This window comes from Bactrocera neohumeralis, chromosome 4 (genome assembly GCF_024586455.1).
Source record: "Bactrocera neohumeralis isolate Rockhampton chromosome 4, APGP_CSIRO_Bneo_wtdbg2-racon-allhic-juicebox.fasta_v2, whole genome shotgun sequence".
Lineage (NCBI taxonomy): Eukaryota > Metazoa > Arthropoda > Insecta > Diptera > Tephritidae > Bactrocera > Bactrocera neohumeralis.
In genome coordinates this window covers 25,314,989-25,334,226 of record NC_065921.1, presented here as the reverse complement: position 1 = coordinate 25,334,226, position 19,238 = coordinate 25,314,989, and the positions used below count along the sequence as shown (strand labels likewise).

The window sequence follows — 19,238 nt, the reverse complement described above, 5'->3', positions numbered from 1 at the left end:
ATTATATTAAATACAGTTATATGAATAGGTACATACATACATATGTATATGTAAATGATCACCGAATTGAGTCGATTTGGCCTTATCTGTCTGTATATGCACGAACCAATCCCTCAATTTCCGAGATATCGATCTGAAACTTAACACATGTCCTTCTCTCCACAAAAAGCTGCTCGTTTGTCGGAATCACCAATATCGGACTATTGTAGCATATAGCTGCCATACAAACTGAACGATCGGAGACAAGTGTTTGTATGGAAAACTTTTTCTATTGACGAGATATATTCACGAAATTCGGTGTGGATTATTTTTCAAAGTAACAGTACGATTTTCGAAGAAATTATTCAGATCGGATAGCTATAGCATAAAGCTGCCATATACACTGATCGCTCAAAATCAAATTCTTGTACAGAAACTTGATTATTTTTGAAGGGTATTACAGCTTTAATGCAACCCAAGTAAAAATATTTTCTTGTTTGAACTTACACTTAGTCGGTGTTGCCAAAAAAAAAGTAATACAAAATAACCATAAAGGAACAAGCAACCTTCCGCAACTATGATCGATAACTTCAAATCGGTTTAATCTACTTATTAAAAACTATTTTGGAAGTTTCAAAAAATAGTTATCGATACAATGTATACTCATACATTAATATATAGTCATATAATATGTACATGCATAGTCATAAATTAATGTATCAATATTATATTTATAACTCCGTTAAAAATGCTCTAAAATTGCTAGCGATGAGTAATTAATTACTTTTATTGAAATGTGTAATATTGTTGTTATCAAAGGAAACATTTTTATGGAAGAAAACTACCAATTTGATAAAATATTAATCTAATCTTGTGGTTTTTGTTTTCTTCCAAATCTTTGTAGCAAATAATGAATAGATTTACTTTCAATAATCAAGCTGACCTTCTTGAAAGCAAATTAATTAATCAAGTAGCTGTCCAAGAAATCGATAAAAATTTTATAAAAATCGAAATCTATTTGAAAAATCTTTTATCTTCGATTCATACCTGACAAATATATCGATACATCTATCGGTCTAGCCGTTTCGGAGTAGTTTTCCGCACAGACTATAAAAACAACGTTTCGAGAAAAATGATTCTAAAGTTTCTTACAAATAAGATATTAGACTTGTATGTGTCAAATGATATTAGACTTGTATGTGTCACAGCGGAATCACCGGCAACTGCAAAGCCTAAAAGCTTGCTAGAGAAGACACCCTTACTGCAATTACAATTATTAGAAGGCGGTTTTCCGATAACCTATTGCGTTCTAGCGCTGAACCTGTGGACCTCCAGTGAGCCGGTTTTCCGATAACCTATTGCGTTCTAGCGCTGAACCTATGGACCTCCAGTGAGCTCGGCAACCGCAGGTTAACAACAAGATTTTGTGAGACTGCGAGATCCTTGTGCCCCAAGTGAACCGTAAGAGCTCCTCCGAACTACTTGTTCCTAGCAAAGTCAATTTAGATGTTCTGACTGAACACTGTCCAGAAGGTACACACGCAGTGCTACTATTGCCTGGCTTTTGCCAGAGATTACAATATCTCGGTAGATACATCTTTTAAGAACCTGGCGACGTAACTGGGATTAATATCACACGCGTTAATAAATATGGGGTGAGCTCAAAACACTTCGTCGATGTATGATGTAATGAGCTTTAAGGAGTTTTTGGATAACACAGAGAACAAATATGTCCAAATGAGATCCATAAATTTTGTATCAATCCGACGACCTAACCTAACCTTCTTTCAAATACCCTTAACTTGGGCGCAATATGAGCCATTCCGTTAGTGAATATATTTTTTATTAAATTAAAAAATATTTTACAAATATATTCGAATTTTTTTCTTTCAAAATCTTCACTCAATACATTCAGTTGCTTTACAACCTCGCTACATGCCCTACAAAGTAGACGGCCTCCTTATTTCGTATCGCAAACACAAATGGATGATCCGCCTTGAATATTTTTTGATTCAAGTTCAGGCTCATGGGCACGATTTTCATAACTGCAATAAAAATGAATTTATTATTACAAAAACACATAATATAAAATCAGCAGAGCAAAATAAACAACTCACATGTGGCCGCGGCCGCCTCGGAACCAGCCTCATTCACATCGAGGAACGCCTTGTGCTTGACATCATCAACTCTTTGTTGTGGACCTGACGCAAAAAGGCTGCTAAAATCAGCTGATCCGCTGAACATGTCTACCATACCTAGCTGTAAATAAAATATACAGAATGGTTATACAAATTCATCATACAAAGTATTCACTACTAACCTGCTGCAGCGGTTGCTTCAGATCCACCTCGAATTCAATGCGAAACTTTGGCAAAAATATATCTACATCGGCGCCACGCATACGTTCGACGATCAAATTCAGATCAGCATTCGTCAACTTTTGCTCCAACGCCGCCAAACCGTCAACTTTATTGGGCAAAAGCACCAGCATTGACAAATCCGAATTTTTATAGGGCAACTCGATAGCTTTCGCATCCAAATCCGCTAACTCGCCATATTTCACACGCTCATCGCCGTACATCGTAGGCACCGATGACGTTTGGCCGTCGCTCATGCGGAACTCATGTTCCGAAGTTGAGAACTCACTGAAAGGATGCAGCCACTTGGCTTTAAAGTAAATCGCATTCACCAAAATGGCGCTGGTGTCCGCATCCACGGCATCTGGTTGTAATAAGTTCTTGATTTTGCCCTCAGTTTCATGCTCTACCCACGTATTAATGGTTTGTACTGCATTCGCGGCGTCGGCGAATTTCGTTGGCACCGCTACAGACTCAAAACTAGTTTTGGCAAGTTCATTGAACTTTGCCGACAATTCCAGCGACTCATTGACGTACACACGATTAGCCATGCGCAATTTGGGTGCATCCTCCGCTGCATTCGCGTCTTTATGGAAGTTCTTCTGCAGAAACGCCGCATAATCTGCCGCAATGCTTGGTTTATCCAACGCGGCTGGCAAACGCAAGCCGCTGCGCAGTTGTTGTGCCGTTTCGCCTTCAGCGCCCAGAAAGGCTAGCGCCAAGCAACTCTGTACGGACGCTGGTGAAAAGACGACATTTTGCTGTGCACGCGTCTGCGCTAACGCTTGGAAAATATCCGCGGCAAAGAGATTGCGACTGGCCGCTAACGAAGGTGCGATTGTGCCGGCTGTTGCCATGTTGATTAAGATTGCAGCGATGAGTGTTTGTGTGACTAGAAAACAGGCTGGGGGCAAATAAAATATTTCATTTGAAAATATATAAACTTCTTTAATTGCTTTGCAGTAAGACTTATTAAGCGCATTCTGAACTAAATTTTAAAGATCTACGATTCTTTTTTTTTTTTTTTTGAATTTCAAATATTTTTCTAGTTAAACATTTCGATAGTCAATTGAAAAATATGTGTGCTTTAAAATATTTATTATTGAACCTTTCCACAAGTTTGTCTTGCCACCACCATCCACCACCTTTCGCAACTTCGTTCTGGATACTGTAGCAGGTTAAACTCCTACTTATCCAGAATAGACCCTGACATACCCAATGTATGCCCTGCATGCAACGAGTCTCCGCATGACACTGACCACCTCTTTGCATGCCCTACAAACCCTACCCATCTAACACCTTCCTCCCTTTGGTCCGACCCCGTCGAAACAGCACGTTTCTTGGGCCTACCGTTAGATGACATCGACGACAACACAAATGACATTTACCATCCCAACGGGGATTGAATTTCCGTTAAAACAACAACAACAAGTTTGTCTTGTTTACATTAGGTCACGCCTATTTTGGTGCTTGGTTTTGTATATCTGGTTATACATAAGTATATATTAGAAAAACTATTATTTAAAAAATATTATTTATTATTAATTCCAAAGCGTTAATTAAAAATATTTGCTGATAAAGCATGACGCATATCTACACTCCCACATTGGAACTCACTGAGCGAATTGATTGGACTGCCACGAGCAACAGTAAGATCAACTGATTTGGAACTAATCGTCATAAATAGCATTGATAAAATGTTTATTATGCCTCATTAAAGTTATTATACCCTGAAGAGAATCTATTGAGTTTGTCACGGTGTTTGCAATACCTTGATAGAAACGTCAGGGACCCTATAAAGTGTATATCTATACTTTATCTATTTAACCAAGGCCGTCTGTCTATTCGTATATATGTGAACTAGCTCCACAGTGCCTGAGATATCGGACTGAAGTTTGTACATATCATTTTCTTCTCAAGAACCATTTCATTTGTCGAAACCACCGATATTGGTTTACCTTAGCATATAGCTGCCATACAAACTGACCGATAAAAGTCCAATCCATATCTGCATAACTTTTTTATTTGATGAGCTATATTCACGACATTTCGCATAGATTATTGTTAAAGCCAAGCGTGTAATATCCGAACAAATAGTTTAGATCAAACACCTATAACATATAGCTGCCATAGAAACTGATCGATCAAACGCAAGATAAAGGTATTTTTTATATTCTTCTGTGTTAAAAAAAGGCACCTGTGAAGGGTATTATAGCTACGGTGTAGGCGAATTTAACGCCTTTTCTTGTTTTTGCCAATTTTTTTTACACTTGTAGTGAATGTATAGTATTGTAGTATAATAAACAATTATCGAAAATCGATAACAGCCAATGTGCTTCACTAATACTTTTGTTTACTTTGAAATTCAAATTGGAATTGGCAAACGACATAAACTGTGTGTATTTTTTATAGTTTTAGAAAATTATAAGAATTTAATAATAACAAAGTTTGGAATATATCTTTTAACATAACAAATATTTCCACATAAATGCAGCTGCCGTAAGATTGTGGTTAGAAATTAGTAAGAGCACAAATATTTGTGACCCCAACTAGAGGCGCACCACAAAGCAAAGTTGACTGTCGGGCGTAAAAAAAAAAACAAATGTAACAGCAAAAAAATTAAAAAAAAAAATAATTCAATATAATAAGCTGTGATATATCCAAGCACAAAATAAGCTACTGACTAATTTTTTCGACCGCCCAGCATTATAAAAAGTGCTTGCACCGCAAGCCAAGTTCAAACAAAATAAAAACGATAACAATATCAAACAAATATGACTCTTTCTCCAAAGTCACTAATATAAAACAATTTCAGACAATTATGACTCTTTCATATGAATATACGCCACAAAGTCACTAACATCCGACACGCCGTAAAAAATTCAAATTTCAACAACTATTTTACACGCTTATCACTCAAAAGCGGCCTCTGCGTACGTGCTCCAAACCATTTATAACCACTCAATGTTCGTTTTGAAAACTGCACATTGCAAATTTTTGGCATAAATTTCACTTATTCGCCTTAAATTGTTTATTTGTTTAAAAGAAAGCTACACAAACAAATACATACACCGTAATGACGTCATCTTTGCTGTTCGAGCTGCGTTAAAAGATTTCGTTTCTAATATTTTCACACAAAATTTTCAATTGATTACTTCACTTTTTCAATGCTCTAATGAAACTAAGTAATTTCTATTTTTCAACAAATTTATATAGTTAATGTAGCTTTGAATGCGAATCGGTGCATGGAAAAACAAATAAAAAATATTTATTATTATACACACACACATATGTATAACGAAATAAACAAATAAACGGGAAAACCGCGATTTAAAGCCGAGTGTTGTGTACGCTTTGTTGTTGTTATAATTTTTAAGACTTTCTCACACGCTAACGCTCTCGCGGGCATTCTGGCTTTAAGTCAGTGTAACTTGCTGACAGGAAGTGGGGTCATTCAAACATCACCTGTGGCAGATTGTTTATAAACAACAACGAACTCCGATTGTAAACAAAACGTAAAAAAAATACATATTTTTCCAATAACCGCGAACAAGAAAAAGTCGTATATATTGAAATATATGCTAATTTGTGCTACAAAATTCGCACAACAAATTTCAGACTTACACTCGACAAGGTTACCACAGTACTAAAAGCCATAATATCTTATTTTGTGCGTACAAGTACCCACTATCTACTCGAATGCGATAAATACGAAATGAGTAATCAGTAGAGTGTTTATTTTTATTGCACATTCTTTGGAGCAAATAAAGAAAGACAATATGGAGAGAAAATTGAGCGATACATACACATACCGGGCTAAGCCCATACGGGCATGTAAATTTTACAGTCAGTGCTAATATTAGGTATACAAATAACCTGAACTAAAGTAACGGGTTTTTCAATAAGAGCGCTACAAAAGTTTTTTTTTAATAAAAAGGTTTGGGATATCAAAGAATTTCTTTATTCCTGTGAAAGTATATTCGATGCCATTGTGTATGGAACTCGATTGTTTTTTCATGGCCATCACGAGCACGCTTGCAGAAGTCCAGATGTTGAACCCAATTTTCTACGCTTTTCAAGCATAAATTGGCCGATACTGCTGCAATTTTACGTTCGATACGAGTATTCGCACGAAGTTCATCAATCGTCGCTAGCTTGTTGGTATAGATCATAGACCAGACGTAGTCCCACAGGAAATAGCCCAACGACATCAAATCGCACGACCGAGGCGGAAATCGACTGGATCATTTCGTAAGTTAAAACTTTCACCAAACTTTGTTCGCTGTGTGGCTTGTGACGCCGTCCTGTTGGAACTACATATTGTCCAAGTCGATATCATCTAATTCGGGCCACAAATAGTCGGTTATCATTGAGCGGTAGCGACTCCCATTCACAGTAACGGTCTTGATCATCACGGAAGAACGTCGACGACTCATAAACCGCAGCAAACCCTATTTTTTCTGGATGCAATTGTGACTCATGGAGTACATGTGGATTGCTGCCTGACCAATAACGCTTATTTTGCTTATTGCCGAAGCCATTTAGCCAGAAATGAGTCTCATCGCTGATCAATCATTTTCAAGTTGTTGCTCAGCGCAATTCACGAACATACGACGATTCTTGTGGTCAAGCGGTTTCAGTTCTTGCGTCAATGTGATCTTGTAAGGATGTAGACCAAGATCTTTTCGCAAAATACGTCCCAACGACGTCACAGAGATACACAACGCTGGAGAACAGCGTGTGAGAGACTGATTTGGTTCTTCCTCAATTGATGCGCCAGTGACAGCAATATTCTCGAAACTACGGCACTTATTTGTGCCTGTCGTTTCAATTTTTTCCAGAAAAAGTGGTGTAAAAATGGACCAATAAGATGATCCTTGCAAATAAGGCATGAACTTTCATAAAATTTACAAACTTATAAAGCCAATATATTGGACTTTTCAATCATTTTTCTTTATCCTAAAAAAATATTTCTCTAACAACAACACCCTTTGTAGCGTAGATATGCCGCCAAATAATGGAAAGTAATGATGAATAAGTACTTTTAGTTCACGCTCCTCAATTACTTATCTTAAGCAATTTTATTACAAAAGCAAGAAGAAGCTTAAACTTCGGCTGCTCTGAAGCTAGAATACCCTTTCCAGATGAATTTCTAACAGGAAACATATATGTATGTATGTACATAACTACATCGGAAAACGTAACCAGATAAAGGTTTGCTTTCAACAAAAGACATTTGACTGGTTCTGTCTAGCCACTTTGTTTGATAAAAATAACCTTCAAGTCGAAATAAGCTTTCTTAATAAGGGAAAAGATCTTAAATAATGGTTTTTATCGCGATTTTAAGCGGTCTACTATAGTTTTCGACAAGGTAACGTTTCCTTTTGGATGTTAAAAACTTCGTAGCAAACTTAACATACGAAGTTCACATAGTCTTTACACAAAAGCTGCCATAAAATAATGACACTCGTGTACGAATTGTAAACAAAAACAGCTGGTTGCTTTGTTCCATTGTGACAGCATTGTTCCCGCGCTGCAAAAATTAACTGTAACTGATTTTGTAAGAAAATATTTATGTATGTACATTTACTTAAAGATATGTAGATTATGTCTGTTTAAAGAGAAATATAATAAATGGCCGACAAAGTAAAGTAAAAAATTTATTCAGTCTCGAATTGGTGATGTATCATAAGTTTTTAAGAGGGCAATGTACAAGTATATAGGACTTGGTATACTTATGTACATATACCATACACATATTTACAAAAATAAGATAACAAATGTCTAAAAATTTTAATATTTTATAATGAGTCGGTACTTACTACTTCATTGATTTTAAAATGTAGTTATCTTTGAAGAGTTGCTCAAATCAAATGGAAAATGCTCATCTCAACAAAAATAAAAGCAATATAGATAATTCGAGTTTCGTGCTGTTTTTTTTGTGCCTTTGACAAATAAACACATGGGTCGTAACGTCATTAACGAAATGCGGCGAAAGCTTTGTTTACTATTAGTATGAAAGCTTGACAGTTCATTATATTAATGACGTTGCCTGACGCAATCTTATTTTTGTTATTATTAGGCATTAATTGAGGAAGATAGTGACATAAATAATAGAATGACAATGCATAAGTAACTTGAAGATATGAAACTTGTTCACGATACATACATATCTACTTTTTTATACTCGTATGTACATACTTATGTAGCCAAAAGTGAAGCGTCTTATCACATTGCCTACCTTCAACCTACTAGGAAAACATTTTAGCGAACCAACTGGCCTCAAATTTAGTAATAAACAAGAAAAAACGTTAACTTCGGCTGCGCCGAAACTAATATACCCTTCACAGGTTCATTTCTTTTAGTAACTATGTGTTCAGTTTGTATGGAAGCTATATGCTACAGTAATCCAATCTGAACAATTTTTTCGGAGATTATGTTATTACCTTAAGCAGTAATCCACGTCATATTTCGTGAAGATACCACGTCAAATGCGAAAGTTTTCCCTACAAGCACTTGATTCCGATCGTTCGGTTTGTATGGCAACTAATGCTATAGTGAGCCGATCTGAACAATTGTTGCCTTAGAAAATAATCTATACCAAATTTCCTTAAGATACCACGTCAAATGCAAAAGTTTTCCATACCAGCACCAGATTCCGATCATTCAGTTTGCATGGTAGCTATAAGCTATAGTTATCCGATCTGAACAATTTCTTCGGAGATTACATTGTTGTCTTAGAAAATAATCTATCCCAACTTTCGTGAAGATACATTGTCAAATGTGAAAGTTTTTCATACAAGAACTTGATTCCGACCGATCAGTTTATACGGCAGCTATATGTTATAGTGGTCCGATATCGGCAGTACCGACAAATGAGCAGCCTCTTGAAAAGAAAATGACGTTTGCATAATTTCAAAACGATATCTTAAAAACTGAGGGACTAATTCATATATACAGACGGACAGACAGACAGACGGACATGGCTAAATCGACTCAGCTCAACATACTGATCATATACTTTATAGGTCTCCGACGCTTCCTCCTGGTTGTTACAAACTTCGTGACAAACTTAATATACCCTGTTCAGGGTATAAAAATTCATAAGGAAATAAAAATAATAGTATTTCTTACCAACAAAGAAACAATTTCACTTCCTGAATTGAAAATTTAGTCAAAAATTGAGGGAAATCCCTACGATTGTTATGCAAAACATCTTTTAGCTAATGTATTCTATCAGTTGACGTTTAACCCCTTAAACAGCCAAAAACTTAAAGCTTAACAAAGTTGCGATGAATCATGCTTCACAATAGTATCCGAAATTTGTTTATTGCCGTCATGAAATATTACAATTGTTAGCAACAACAACCATAGTACGTAAACAATTGCCCGGCCTTTTCCTTACCTCTTTTTGCTCTCTTCTTTTATCGCTCTTTGCGCAGCACGAGTACGACAGAGAATATGAAATGTGGATGATGAAATTAGTTTTTTGGGGATTTTTATTTTATAGCAACAATAAATAGAAGTTAAAAACAAGTAAGGAAGGGCTAAGTAAGTGTGCAACCGAACATTTTACACTCTTGAAACTTTCAAGAATCAAAGCCAGGGAAATACCTTAAGATGTAGGTAAAGCGTCAACAAGAGAATCGGAATCTACGGACTGACCGACTTATTCGGCATAAGATTTGTTAGAAAAACGAAAATCATTATACATATCGTCACCTAAAATGCAAAATAACGTATCAGCAAAAAATTCGAAATTGAGTGCTTCATTGATTACGATCCACTACTTCAAATTACATAGTACATATAAGTACATATGTCCAACATTTTAAGGTTCGGCTATCAGATATAACCCAGTTTTAACCAATATTTAAATTTTGTTTCACTTATGTTTCATTTTATTACGTGGTTCATTCCCTCCTCTGTAAATTTCCGAAAATGTTGTTACGTTATTTTGCATTTCAGGTGACGATATGTAGTATATGTGAGTTGGGATAGCATCGACCCGGTTTTATCTATTAACTACATGCCACATACTAAAAAAATGTTCCCTGGGTTTCATTAACCTACCTCACATGTAAACACCAATAATATGGTCTAAAGTCAGTCGGAAGTTCGGAAATCCTAGTTATGTGAGAACTAGATCAAGTTATCGCCCAATTTTAGGCACAAAGATACACTGTTATGAGTAAAACGCGTTATTTCATTTTCATTGAGATAATTTACCCGTATATACCGGTATAAAGTCACCCGGGAGCTCGAAAATCTTTATATTAGGTATATGAGGGCTCAGGGAAGTTTGAACCCACTCAACTTCTTTTTGATATACAGAGATACTATTAACGGAAAAAAGATTATCTCTGAATTTTAATTGTATGTATATCCCATACCTTGATCGATATTTTCGGTCAAAAGTCAACTACGTATAATATAGATGCTGGAGTCCACATATTCGGTACCTATGGCCTTGAACAATTTTGGTTGGATTTGGACAATTTTGGTCATAAGCGTACATTATTTATATAGGGTGATGTCAGGCCTATCAGCCTATTTTTACAACGGCTCACAAAAAACCCTCTCATACCTTTCCGGTGGATGGGGTTATCTTCCGATTTCATCCACTTTTACAGTGTCGATAGAGGTGCAAAAGGGATTTGTCGTGAGTGAATTTGGTTATTGTAGCTTAGGTGGTTTAGGAGTTATGTAAATAAAACCGAATAGAGGGTGAACCACGCCAACTTTTTCCAAATGTTTAGCTCAGAGACGTCCCTCGGTACTGCAATCCTCTGCGCCAAATAATTATTTAATTTAGTGCTTAGTTAAGACTTTTTTCGTTTTCGATTAATGGCATTTTGTGGGCAAAGTTTCTTACAGACAGACAGCCACGTAAATTTCAACTTTTCTAGTTATCCGAATCATTTATCTATATATATGTATATATAACCTTATATTTATCTCAATTAGTTTTAGGTGATACTACAACCGTTAGGTGAACAAAACTATTATACTCTGTAGCAACATGTAGCAAGAGTATAAAAACAATAATAGAATTTAATGGTTAATAAAACGTAATGTAACTGACGTAAAAGGATTCCACATCAAAATAAACGAGAAAAACGTAAATCCCGAAATATCTGTTATTTACTTTTAAGTCTATTTAAGGTGTAGAGGATTTTATACCAAAACTAGACTTCGTGGCATTTTATGGATAAAAAGTGGGTGATTTACCTTATACGTGCTTTATACTTATATGAAAATATTCGTTTGGGAAACACCTTTGGTTTTGGTTTTCCCAATATCTATTTGCGTGGATCAAACCGTCGTAATATGTATGTATGTACATACATATATAGTTTGCAGTTAGTAAGCGTTTGGTTTTGAATAACTAAGCATTAAAAGTTTAAATGTATGTAATTATTATAATTATAATATAATTATATTAATGTAATTATTTATAAATAACAAAAATTATAGAGAAAACTACAAATTCTTTATACAAAAATAGCGTATAATTATAAGTAAAATACTTAAAGTAAATAAAAATATATTGAATAAAATATATGCTTCTAATATTTATATAATATTAAAATTTATTTTTTAAAGATTTATTAATATCAAATTTTTTCATTTCTCCAATTTTTTTTTTTTAATTTTTTTATTTTTAAATTTTTTTTTATTTTTTAATTGATTTTTTTTATTTTTCATTTAATTTTTTTTTTTTTTTTTTTCAATTCTTTAATTTTTATATTTTTATTTTTTATGCCTTTTGTATATTTTTTTTATATACCATATGAGTCTTTCCAGCCATCCAAAATTTACATTAGAAATTTTTTTCGTACAAAACATCCTTTTTATTCATTGAGACAAAATATCGGACAAGTAATTTTTTTCTTTTGATTTATATATATGAATTTATAAATTTTCAAAATTGCCACTCTCGAAAAAAGTGAGTTTAAATATCTTCATATACGAAAAAAAAAGTTTTGCATTATGAAAATAACTAGGCGGTATATTGTTCACGATTTTTTCTCAGCTTTTCAATGAGATATACCTTCAAATTGTTTGACTTTTTTATTAACAAATAATTTTTTTCTATTTGTAACTATTTTTATTCAACTTTTTCATATGCCTAATATGGCTGTTTAGTTACTAATTTATAAATTTCGGAGTGGAAGATGCTGACTTATTTTCGAAGCTTTGTCCCTCGCGCTTGTGACTAGCGCATTGAGCTTTTTTTCGTTTTTGCAAAACTATATTTTAATTTTTTATGTAAAAATATTGTGCATTTTTATTATTAATAAAATTTTTTATTTGTTTTTTTATTCATTTTTTATATTTTTTTATCATAAAAATGTTTTGACTGTTGCGCCATTTTTGATTTTTGCTCATCTTTTTACAATATTTATAAAAATATCAAAACTATATAAGCTATTACTTGATTTATAACTACATTCACAAATACAATGTTTGTCAATATTTTATTCTGGGTATTCTTTCGAACACGCTGATAAGTGCAAGCATGTACAGTAACATTTCCGATTCAGTCTCGTTGTGCACACACGTCGGTTCGGTTGTGACTTTGATCGAATTTAAAAGCGAATAAAATAGTGAGAAGTGAAATAGAATAAATATAAATAGGTTTTTTACAATTTTTGGGTAAAATATTTAAGAAAGTTATTTTAGTGCAAAGAAAATTGTGAGCGCACTTGTTGAGCCCAAAAATTTATTGTGAAAATCAACAAAAAATATTTTGTGCAAGTAAATACAATATTAAATATTAAAAAATAAGTAAACAGCAAATATGTGGTATTGATTGTGTAGTGATAGCATAGTTATACATTACAACAAATATAAATATATAGAGATCACAAATCATCACAAACGCAGATAAACTACAAAATGTTATCGCCAGGGAATTTTGTGCGCGGTAAGTTTCGGATTACTTGTCGAACCAACTTGCAATATTCCTTGCTCAATAAGGCACGTAATACATAAACATATATTTACACTTTTATAAATATACATACATATGTATATTATAGCCAGTAAATATATGTTAATAGTTCAGATTAATTCGAAGTTTGCGCCCTTTTGATCAGAACGGCAAAACAAAATGTTTGCATAAGAAGAGAAGAACTGTCAAAATATCAGTAATAAATGTAAACAAGAAAGTCATGTGTCAAATTTTAAAAGTAATTATTACTTAAATAATTATTTTAATTGCGTACAACTAGTTCTTTGATAAAACACTGAATTTACAATTAACTATAATATTTTTCTATATAACCGAACATTTTATATTATCAAAACAGGGGAAATTTTTTTTTCGAATTTCAGTAATATATTTACATACCTGACAGGTTGACCGATATTTTCGGTATAAATTTAGAGGAAAGAACCGGATATCTGGGGCTTGAATGGAGCTTGAATAGTTTTGATCCGACTTGGACAATTTTTTGGTCATCCGGTGGCTCACCCCAAAAGTATTTGTACAAAGTTTTATGTGGATATATTATATGCTTCGGGATTTGTATACTGGAAGAATCAAATGGAATTTAAAATTGTGCTGTATAGGAAGTATGTAGATGTGGTCGTAGGCCGAATTTGCTCATTTTCATACCGTAATATATAATAGGAAATCCAAAGCAGAATACATCTTGCCAACAGGTAGCACCTATTCGGACTAAGTAGGCAATTGAGAAGTAAAGTCCTCTCTCGACGAACAAAAACCAAACTCTATAAGTCACTATTATTCCCCTCCTGCTATACAAGCAGGATATGTATGGTGCAGAGGCATGGACGATGACAACATCTGATGAGTCGACGTTACGAGTTTTCGAGAGAAAAGTTCTGCGAAAGATTTATGGCCCTTTGCGCGTTGGCCACGGCGAATTTAGCATTCGATGGAACGATGAGCTGTATGAAATATACGACGACTTTGACATAGTTCATCGAATTAAGAGACCGCGGCTACGTTGGCTAGGTTATGTCGCAAGAATTTATGGGAAGATTTCATCTCTGACAGTATTCGACGCATTACCGGGGGAAGCAGAGGAAGGGAAGACCTCCACTCCGTTGGAAAGGCCAGGTAGAGAAGGACCTGGCTTCGCTTGGAATCTCCAATTGGCGTCACATTGGAAAAAGAAGAAACGACTGGCGCGCTGTTGTTAACGGCAGTAAAGAAGAAGAATATAGAAGTATTAGAAGAATCTTACATACCGAATTTGGCTCAAATCGATGGAGTAAGTCCCGAAATATATGATTTCACCTAAAGGAGCGCAATGCCACGTAAAATGTTGATGAATGATTGCAATAGTTCTATTCGACCCCCAATACTTCTTGGATGACAAGGACCCTTCGAAAGAATAGAGGGACAGTCACTCGGTCAGTCAACTCGTCTCCTCATCTTGATTATTGATATACGTACTTGTACAATATTAAGAAAAAGTTTTGTTTGGAACGGAAATTTTTTCTGCGGCGGCGATGCACATTTTTCGTCGTTATCTAAAAAGATGGGCTCGTCACATTTTATGGTGGCAATCAATTTCTTCTGTAACATTGAAGATTTATAATGCAACCCTGAAACTTTCAAATTGTTTGCATACAAATTCGTAATGAGCCATACATAATTGCTGTTAGTTTTGTACGCAAACTTATGCAGTATATATGTAAAACTCCATATCTATCACACATTTGATTTCAATAACCTTGAACCCGCTGAAGCGCCAGCTACATCTTATCAGATCTAGATGTGTGTATGTATACATGTATGGATCAATAAAATATTTGCATCATACTTTGAAAACATTTTCTTTTAAACTGACGCCAAATGCACCTACTGTACAAGCCGAAGCCAACATTTTCCAACCAAATATCTGCCTTGACTCTGCTTTGATTTTCTCGTTAACTGAAATTACGTGCAATAGGCGCAGTTCATTAAGTGAAAATATTATTTATAAATTGTACATTTTTCCTCCAATATTTTATCGAAGAAATCGAACTAAAAAGAACCGCAACTTCAAAAATTAGTCTGATATTAGATTGGCATGTATTCCAGGGGCCTGGAAGCAGGTTAGGGTCGTGTTCATCACGAAGGCCCATAAGATATCGCATGTCGTGACCAAGGACTTCAAACCTATCAGTCTTTCCTCTTTCCTTTTGAAAACATTATAGAGGCTGATTGATCTGTACTTAGGGGATAGTATTCTAAGAAATCGACTTTCATGGACACGACTTGACTATTGGAATATATACTATACTATACCGCTGTTACCAGACACAAAACACAAGAAATTTGCGGTGGGGACCTTCGACGATATCGAGTGGCATTCAAAAGCGTATAACCGGAACCGGTAATTAGATGTTTCAGTCGACCCATTTTCAGACTTCTCTACGATGGCACGATCCTGGCGAAATGACGGAATTGGCTCTGGAATGCTCTCACACTTTCATTTAATTACGAAATATTTTTGTATGGGAGAGAAAGACTAGCAGCTGGAGGGGAGGGGCTGTAAGAATGGATAAAAGCTTGTGCGTAGAATTGGTATAGCATTATGGTGTCGGCAACTAAGAATCAACTCCAGTTTTAGGCTTCCTGCCACGGCAGCGTCTTTCAAGCGAGAGGGACTGCCATGTGGTAAAAGTAGCAGTAGATCTACTACTCTGTAGCGCAGTATACTTCAGAGTGGTGACTATCCATTCCGATTGTAGGGCGGCGATATTAAACTTGAGCTCGTTGGATATATGCTCGAGACTAGTGAAGGGAAGTCTAGATTCCTTATCTCTGATATCGGATTACCACAGTTTCACTAGCTTTAGAATGGAAACGGATAAGAGCCTCGTTGCTGCTTGTGATTTACTAATGGGTTATAGGGCCTCAAGTCAGCTCAGCAAGCGTCACTCGACTTGTTCTCTGATAAATTCAAGTTAGGTTGGACCCCATAGTTAAATTTACATTTGCTGACAGATTTAATAGCTTAATTACATTTTAAATCAATTACTTATGTTTCTATTTCCTCTTCTAATTTCAGATACCTTCCTATCATTCGTTCTACTACTCTCCGTATACACAACAACTGCAACCATGTCGAGTCATGATCAACTTGTAGCACAACGTGAGTTCGCCAGCAAATCGGCACAATTTGCCGTAAAGCTCTTCAATCACATGTACAAGAGAGATCCCAACAAGAATATTATCTACTCGCCTTTCTCGATACAAACATGTGTGGGCATGGCACGCATTGGCGCGGTCGGTGAAACCGCTGCGGAACTCGACCGCGGTCTGGGTCTACCATCGAACGATGTGACGGCGATCGCCGATACTTTCCACAACGTATTGGTAACCTATAAGGATAGTCCGATTTTGAAGATCGCCAATAAGATTTACGTAATGCAAGGCTACAGCGTCAAGAAAGAATTCAATGAAATTGCTACAACCAAGTTTTACTCCTCAGCCGATAGCATTAATTTCGCTGACAACGCAAATGCGGCAAACACAATTAACAAGTGGGTGGAATCCAAAACGAATAATCTAATCAAGAATCTCATTTCACCGGATGCGTTGGACTCTGACACGCGCGTGGTATTGGTCAATGCCATACACTTTAAGGGCGAATGGAAGTACCAGTTCCCGAAATCGGCAACACGTGATGATGACTTCTACCTGAATGAAGTCGACTCGGTACGTGTGCCAATGATGAATTTGAAGGAAAGTTTCGGCTATGGTGTTATATCCGAATTGGACGCCACCGTGCTCGAAATGCCCTACAAGGACTCCGATCTATCGATGGTGGTGATATTGCCGAACTCGCGCACAGGATTGGCCAGTCTACAGGAGAAGCTGAAGAACTTCAATCTCAGCGACATCACACGTTATTTGATCCACACGAAGGTCATTGTGAAAATGCCGAAATTCAAGGCGGAATACGATATCGAATTGAATGATGCTTTGATAAATGTAAATAGTGACTGTACTTGTTGTTTTTAATTGAAATTTTATTTTTTGTTATATTGAAATACCTCTAACACACCATATATGGCATTCTCCACAGCTTGGCATGGCACGAATGTTCAGCAAAGACGCTGAATTCAGTAACATGCTCGATTCGGACGAGCCACTGCAGGTCTCGAAAGTCGTGCACAAAGCCTTCATCGACGTGAACGAAGAAGGCACTGAGGCCGCGGCGGCAACTGGTAAGCATTACTTTTTTTTTCTCAAGTTCATCCACATAATTTTGTCTTTATGTTTGCCATTTTACACATACGTACATATGTATATGTTCACTTTACACATCTTTATGTCTCTAAGCTCATTTCTAATACTGTATTATATCTCTTACTAGCATAAGTTTATCTATAGTTAACACCACAAACATACATGCATACATATCTGCAAGTGCATCATTTATTTATCTGTGAGTATGTGTGTTTCTGTTTTTTCATTAGGCGCCGTTATACGTAAAAAACGTTGTGCCATGTCCTTTTCCGAAATACCGGAATTTCATGCCGATCATCCATTCTTATATACGATCAAACATAACAGTTCCGGAGATACAGCTACAGCAATTTCACTGTTTTTGGGCACAGTGAGCAGCCTGGATGCTGTAAATGCATCCGAAAATCATGATGAATTGTAAAATGCAATATTCATTAGGCTTGTTGTTGTAGTAGTACCTCATATGCATATTTAAAAAAAATTATACATATATATTGTAAATTATTTATTTAAGCCTACATAAAGTCGAACAAATAAAAATAAAGGTACTAAACATAGATGATTCAAAATTAATTACAATATGTGTGGAGGAAGTACTGTGGTGGTCTTCACATACTACCTATATATATTTACATATATAATTAGTGTACTTGCTAACATGACACAGACTGTAGCTTGAAAATTTTAACTTTTTGTACTTACTTTGTTGATCACTGTAAGTCAATTGGTTTATTCACCGGTTAATAACCAAAAGCGCTAACTGAGGTTTCTGTTAAAGCTTCCATGAATTTCGTACGCCTAAATTGACTATTTTAACTGAAACTCTTATGTACATGTAATCAATCATTCATCCTTTCTTACGCAAAGGCCTTATAACTTGCACTTTCTTTTAATGCATTAAAGCTTCGGTAGCCGTGACTTGCTGGGATGTTATACCCCGCAGTCACTGCTGCAGAACATTTAATGAAAAAAACTAACAAAGTTGATTTGTTATTCATTCTGAAACCATTCGCGGTAAATTAATTCCAATTAGTCTTTGAACGCACTTAAAAACCTGCCCGAGCATAAATACAACAATTTTGTGATAAAAGAAAACACTATTAACATCACTCGATCGGTAGAATTTTCTAGCAGTTTTTTTTTCTTAGCGGCATTTCTTTATACCTAAAACCATTTGCAGCACCGTGAAAACTTTCTAACTATTTAAAATATTTTCATTAAAAATTCTAAATAACTGCTAAATGTCACAACGAAAACAGCTGATTTTTGTCATTTCAAAGCACAGAGTGTTCAAAGTAGTGTGTAAATTTTTTTTAATTTAATAAAAATCGCTAAAGAAATATAATATTTAGCACAAATTAAAATGTTTTTAAGATTTTTCTACAAAATAAAAATTTTTTTTTAATTTTTTAAAAGTTTCTAAAAATCAAAATATTATAAAAAACTAACTCAATTGAAAATTTTGAAATTTTTCACGTTTTTACTCTAATTTAGAAAAGATTTCTTTCTCGCCAATTGTTTTCGAAAACAAAAGAAAATATTTTATAATTAATATACGTATGTATAGTACATGGGAAAAGACGACACCGAATTATAAAGGGTGACCCATTTCAAGTTTCTCAATTTTTTTTTAAGAAAATACCTAGAAACTTCAAACTTAATGGGGAATGTTTATTATCATTCGA

The 19,238-nt window shown here is 35.1% G+C and overlaps 2 protein-coding genes across 14 annotated transcripts in view; one reads left to right on the top strand and one right to left on the bottom strand.

Annotated features, from left to right (window-relative positions):
- LOC126756364 (alaserpin-like) overlaps positions 1-19,238 on the top strand; it is a 32,772-nt gene that overhangs the window by 994 nt on the left and 12,540 nt on the right. For 8 of the 10 annotated variants that reach the window (XM_050469385.1, XM_050469379.1, XM_050469382.1 and 5 more), the window contains exons 2-3: positions 16,370-17,295; positions 17,390-17,531. In XM_050469385.1, coding sequence (XP_050325342.1) covers positions 16,370-17,295; positions 17,390-17,531 — 1,068 coding nt within the window. Of the gene's footprint in view, positions 1-12,878; positions 13,267-16,369; positions 17,296-17,389; positions 17,532-17,783; positions 18,111-19,238 lie in introns of those variants that run through there. The other 2 variants (XM_050469387.1, XM_050469377.1) reach the window with 2 other exon arrangements.
- LOC126756366 (serine protease inhibitor 42Dd-like) lies at positions 1,801-18,740 on the bottom strand. Of its 4 annotated transcripts, none has more exons than XM_050469389.1 (4): positions 18,256-18,740; positions 2,300-3,240; positions 2,097-2,238; positions 1,801-2,024 (listed from the first exon to the last, which is right to left on the bottom strand). In XM_050469389.1, exons 2-4 carry the CDS (start codon positions 3,191-3,193, stop codon positions 1,900-1,902), a joined length of 1,161 nt encoding a protein of 386 aa, XP_050325346.1. In that variant the 5' UTR covers positions 3,194-3,240; positions 18,256-18,740; the 3' UTR covers positions 1,801-1,899. The 4 variants fall into 4 exon arrangements, with proteins under 4 accessions (XP_050325346.1, XP_050325348.1, XP_050325347.1 ...); XM_050469391.1 differs by lacking the exon at positions 18,256-18,740 and adding an exon at positions 13,693-13,830; XM_050469390.1 differs by lacking the exon at positions 18,256-18,740 and adding an exon at positions 5,961-6,021.

What these genes read in the sequence shown, in the direction of transcription:
- LOC126756366 (XM_050469388.1), bottom strand. An exon ending in TGAAGCAACCGCTGCAGCAG is followed by an intron (nt 2,239 to 2,299) that starts GTTAGTAGTGAA and finishes TTTTATTTACAG; the next exon opens with CTAGGTATGGTAGACATGTT. An exon ending in CGAGGCGGCCGCGGCCACAT is followed by an intron (nt 2,025 to 2,096) that starts GTGAGTTGTTTA and finishes TTTTTATTGCAG; the next exon opens with TTATGAAAATCGTGCCCATG.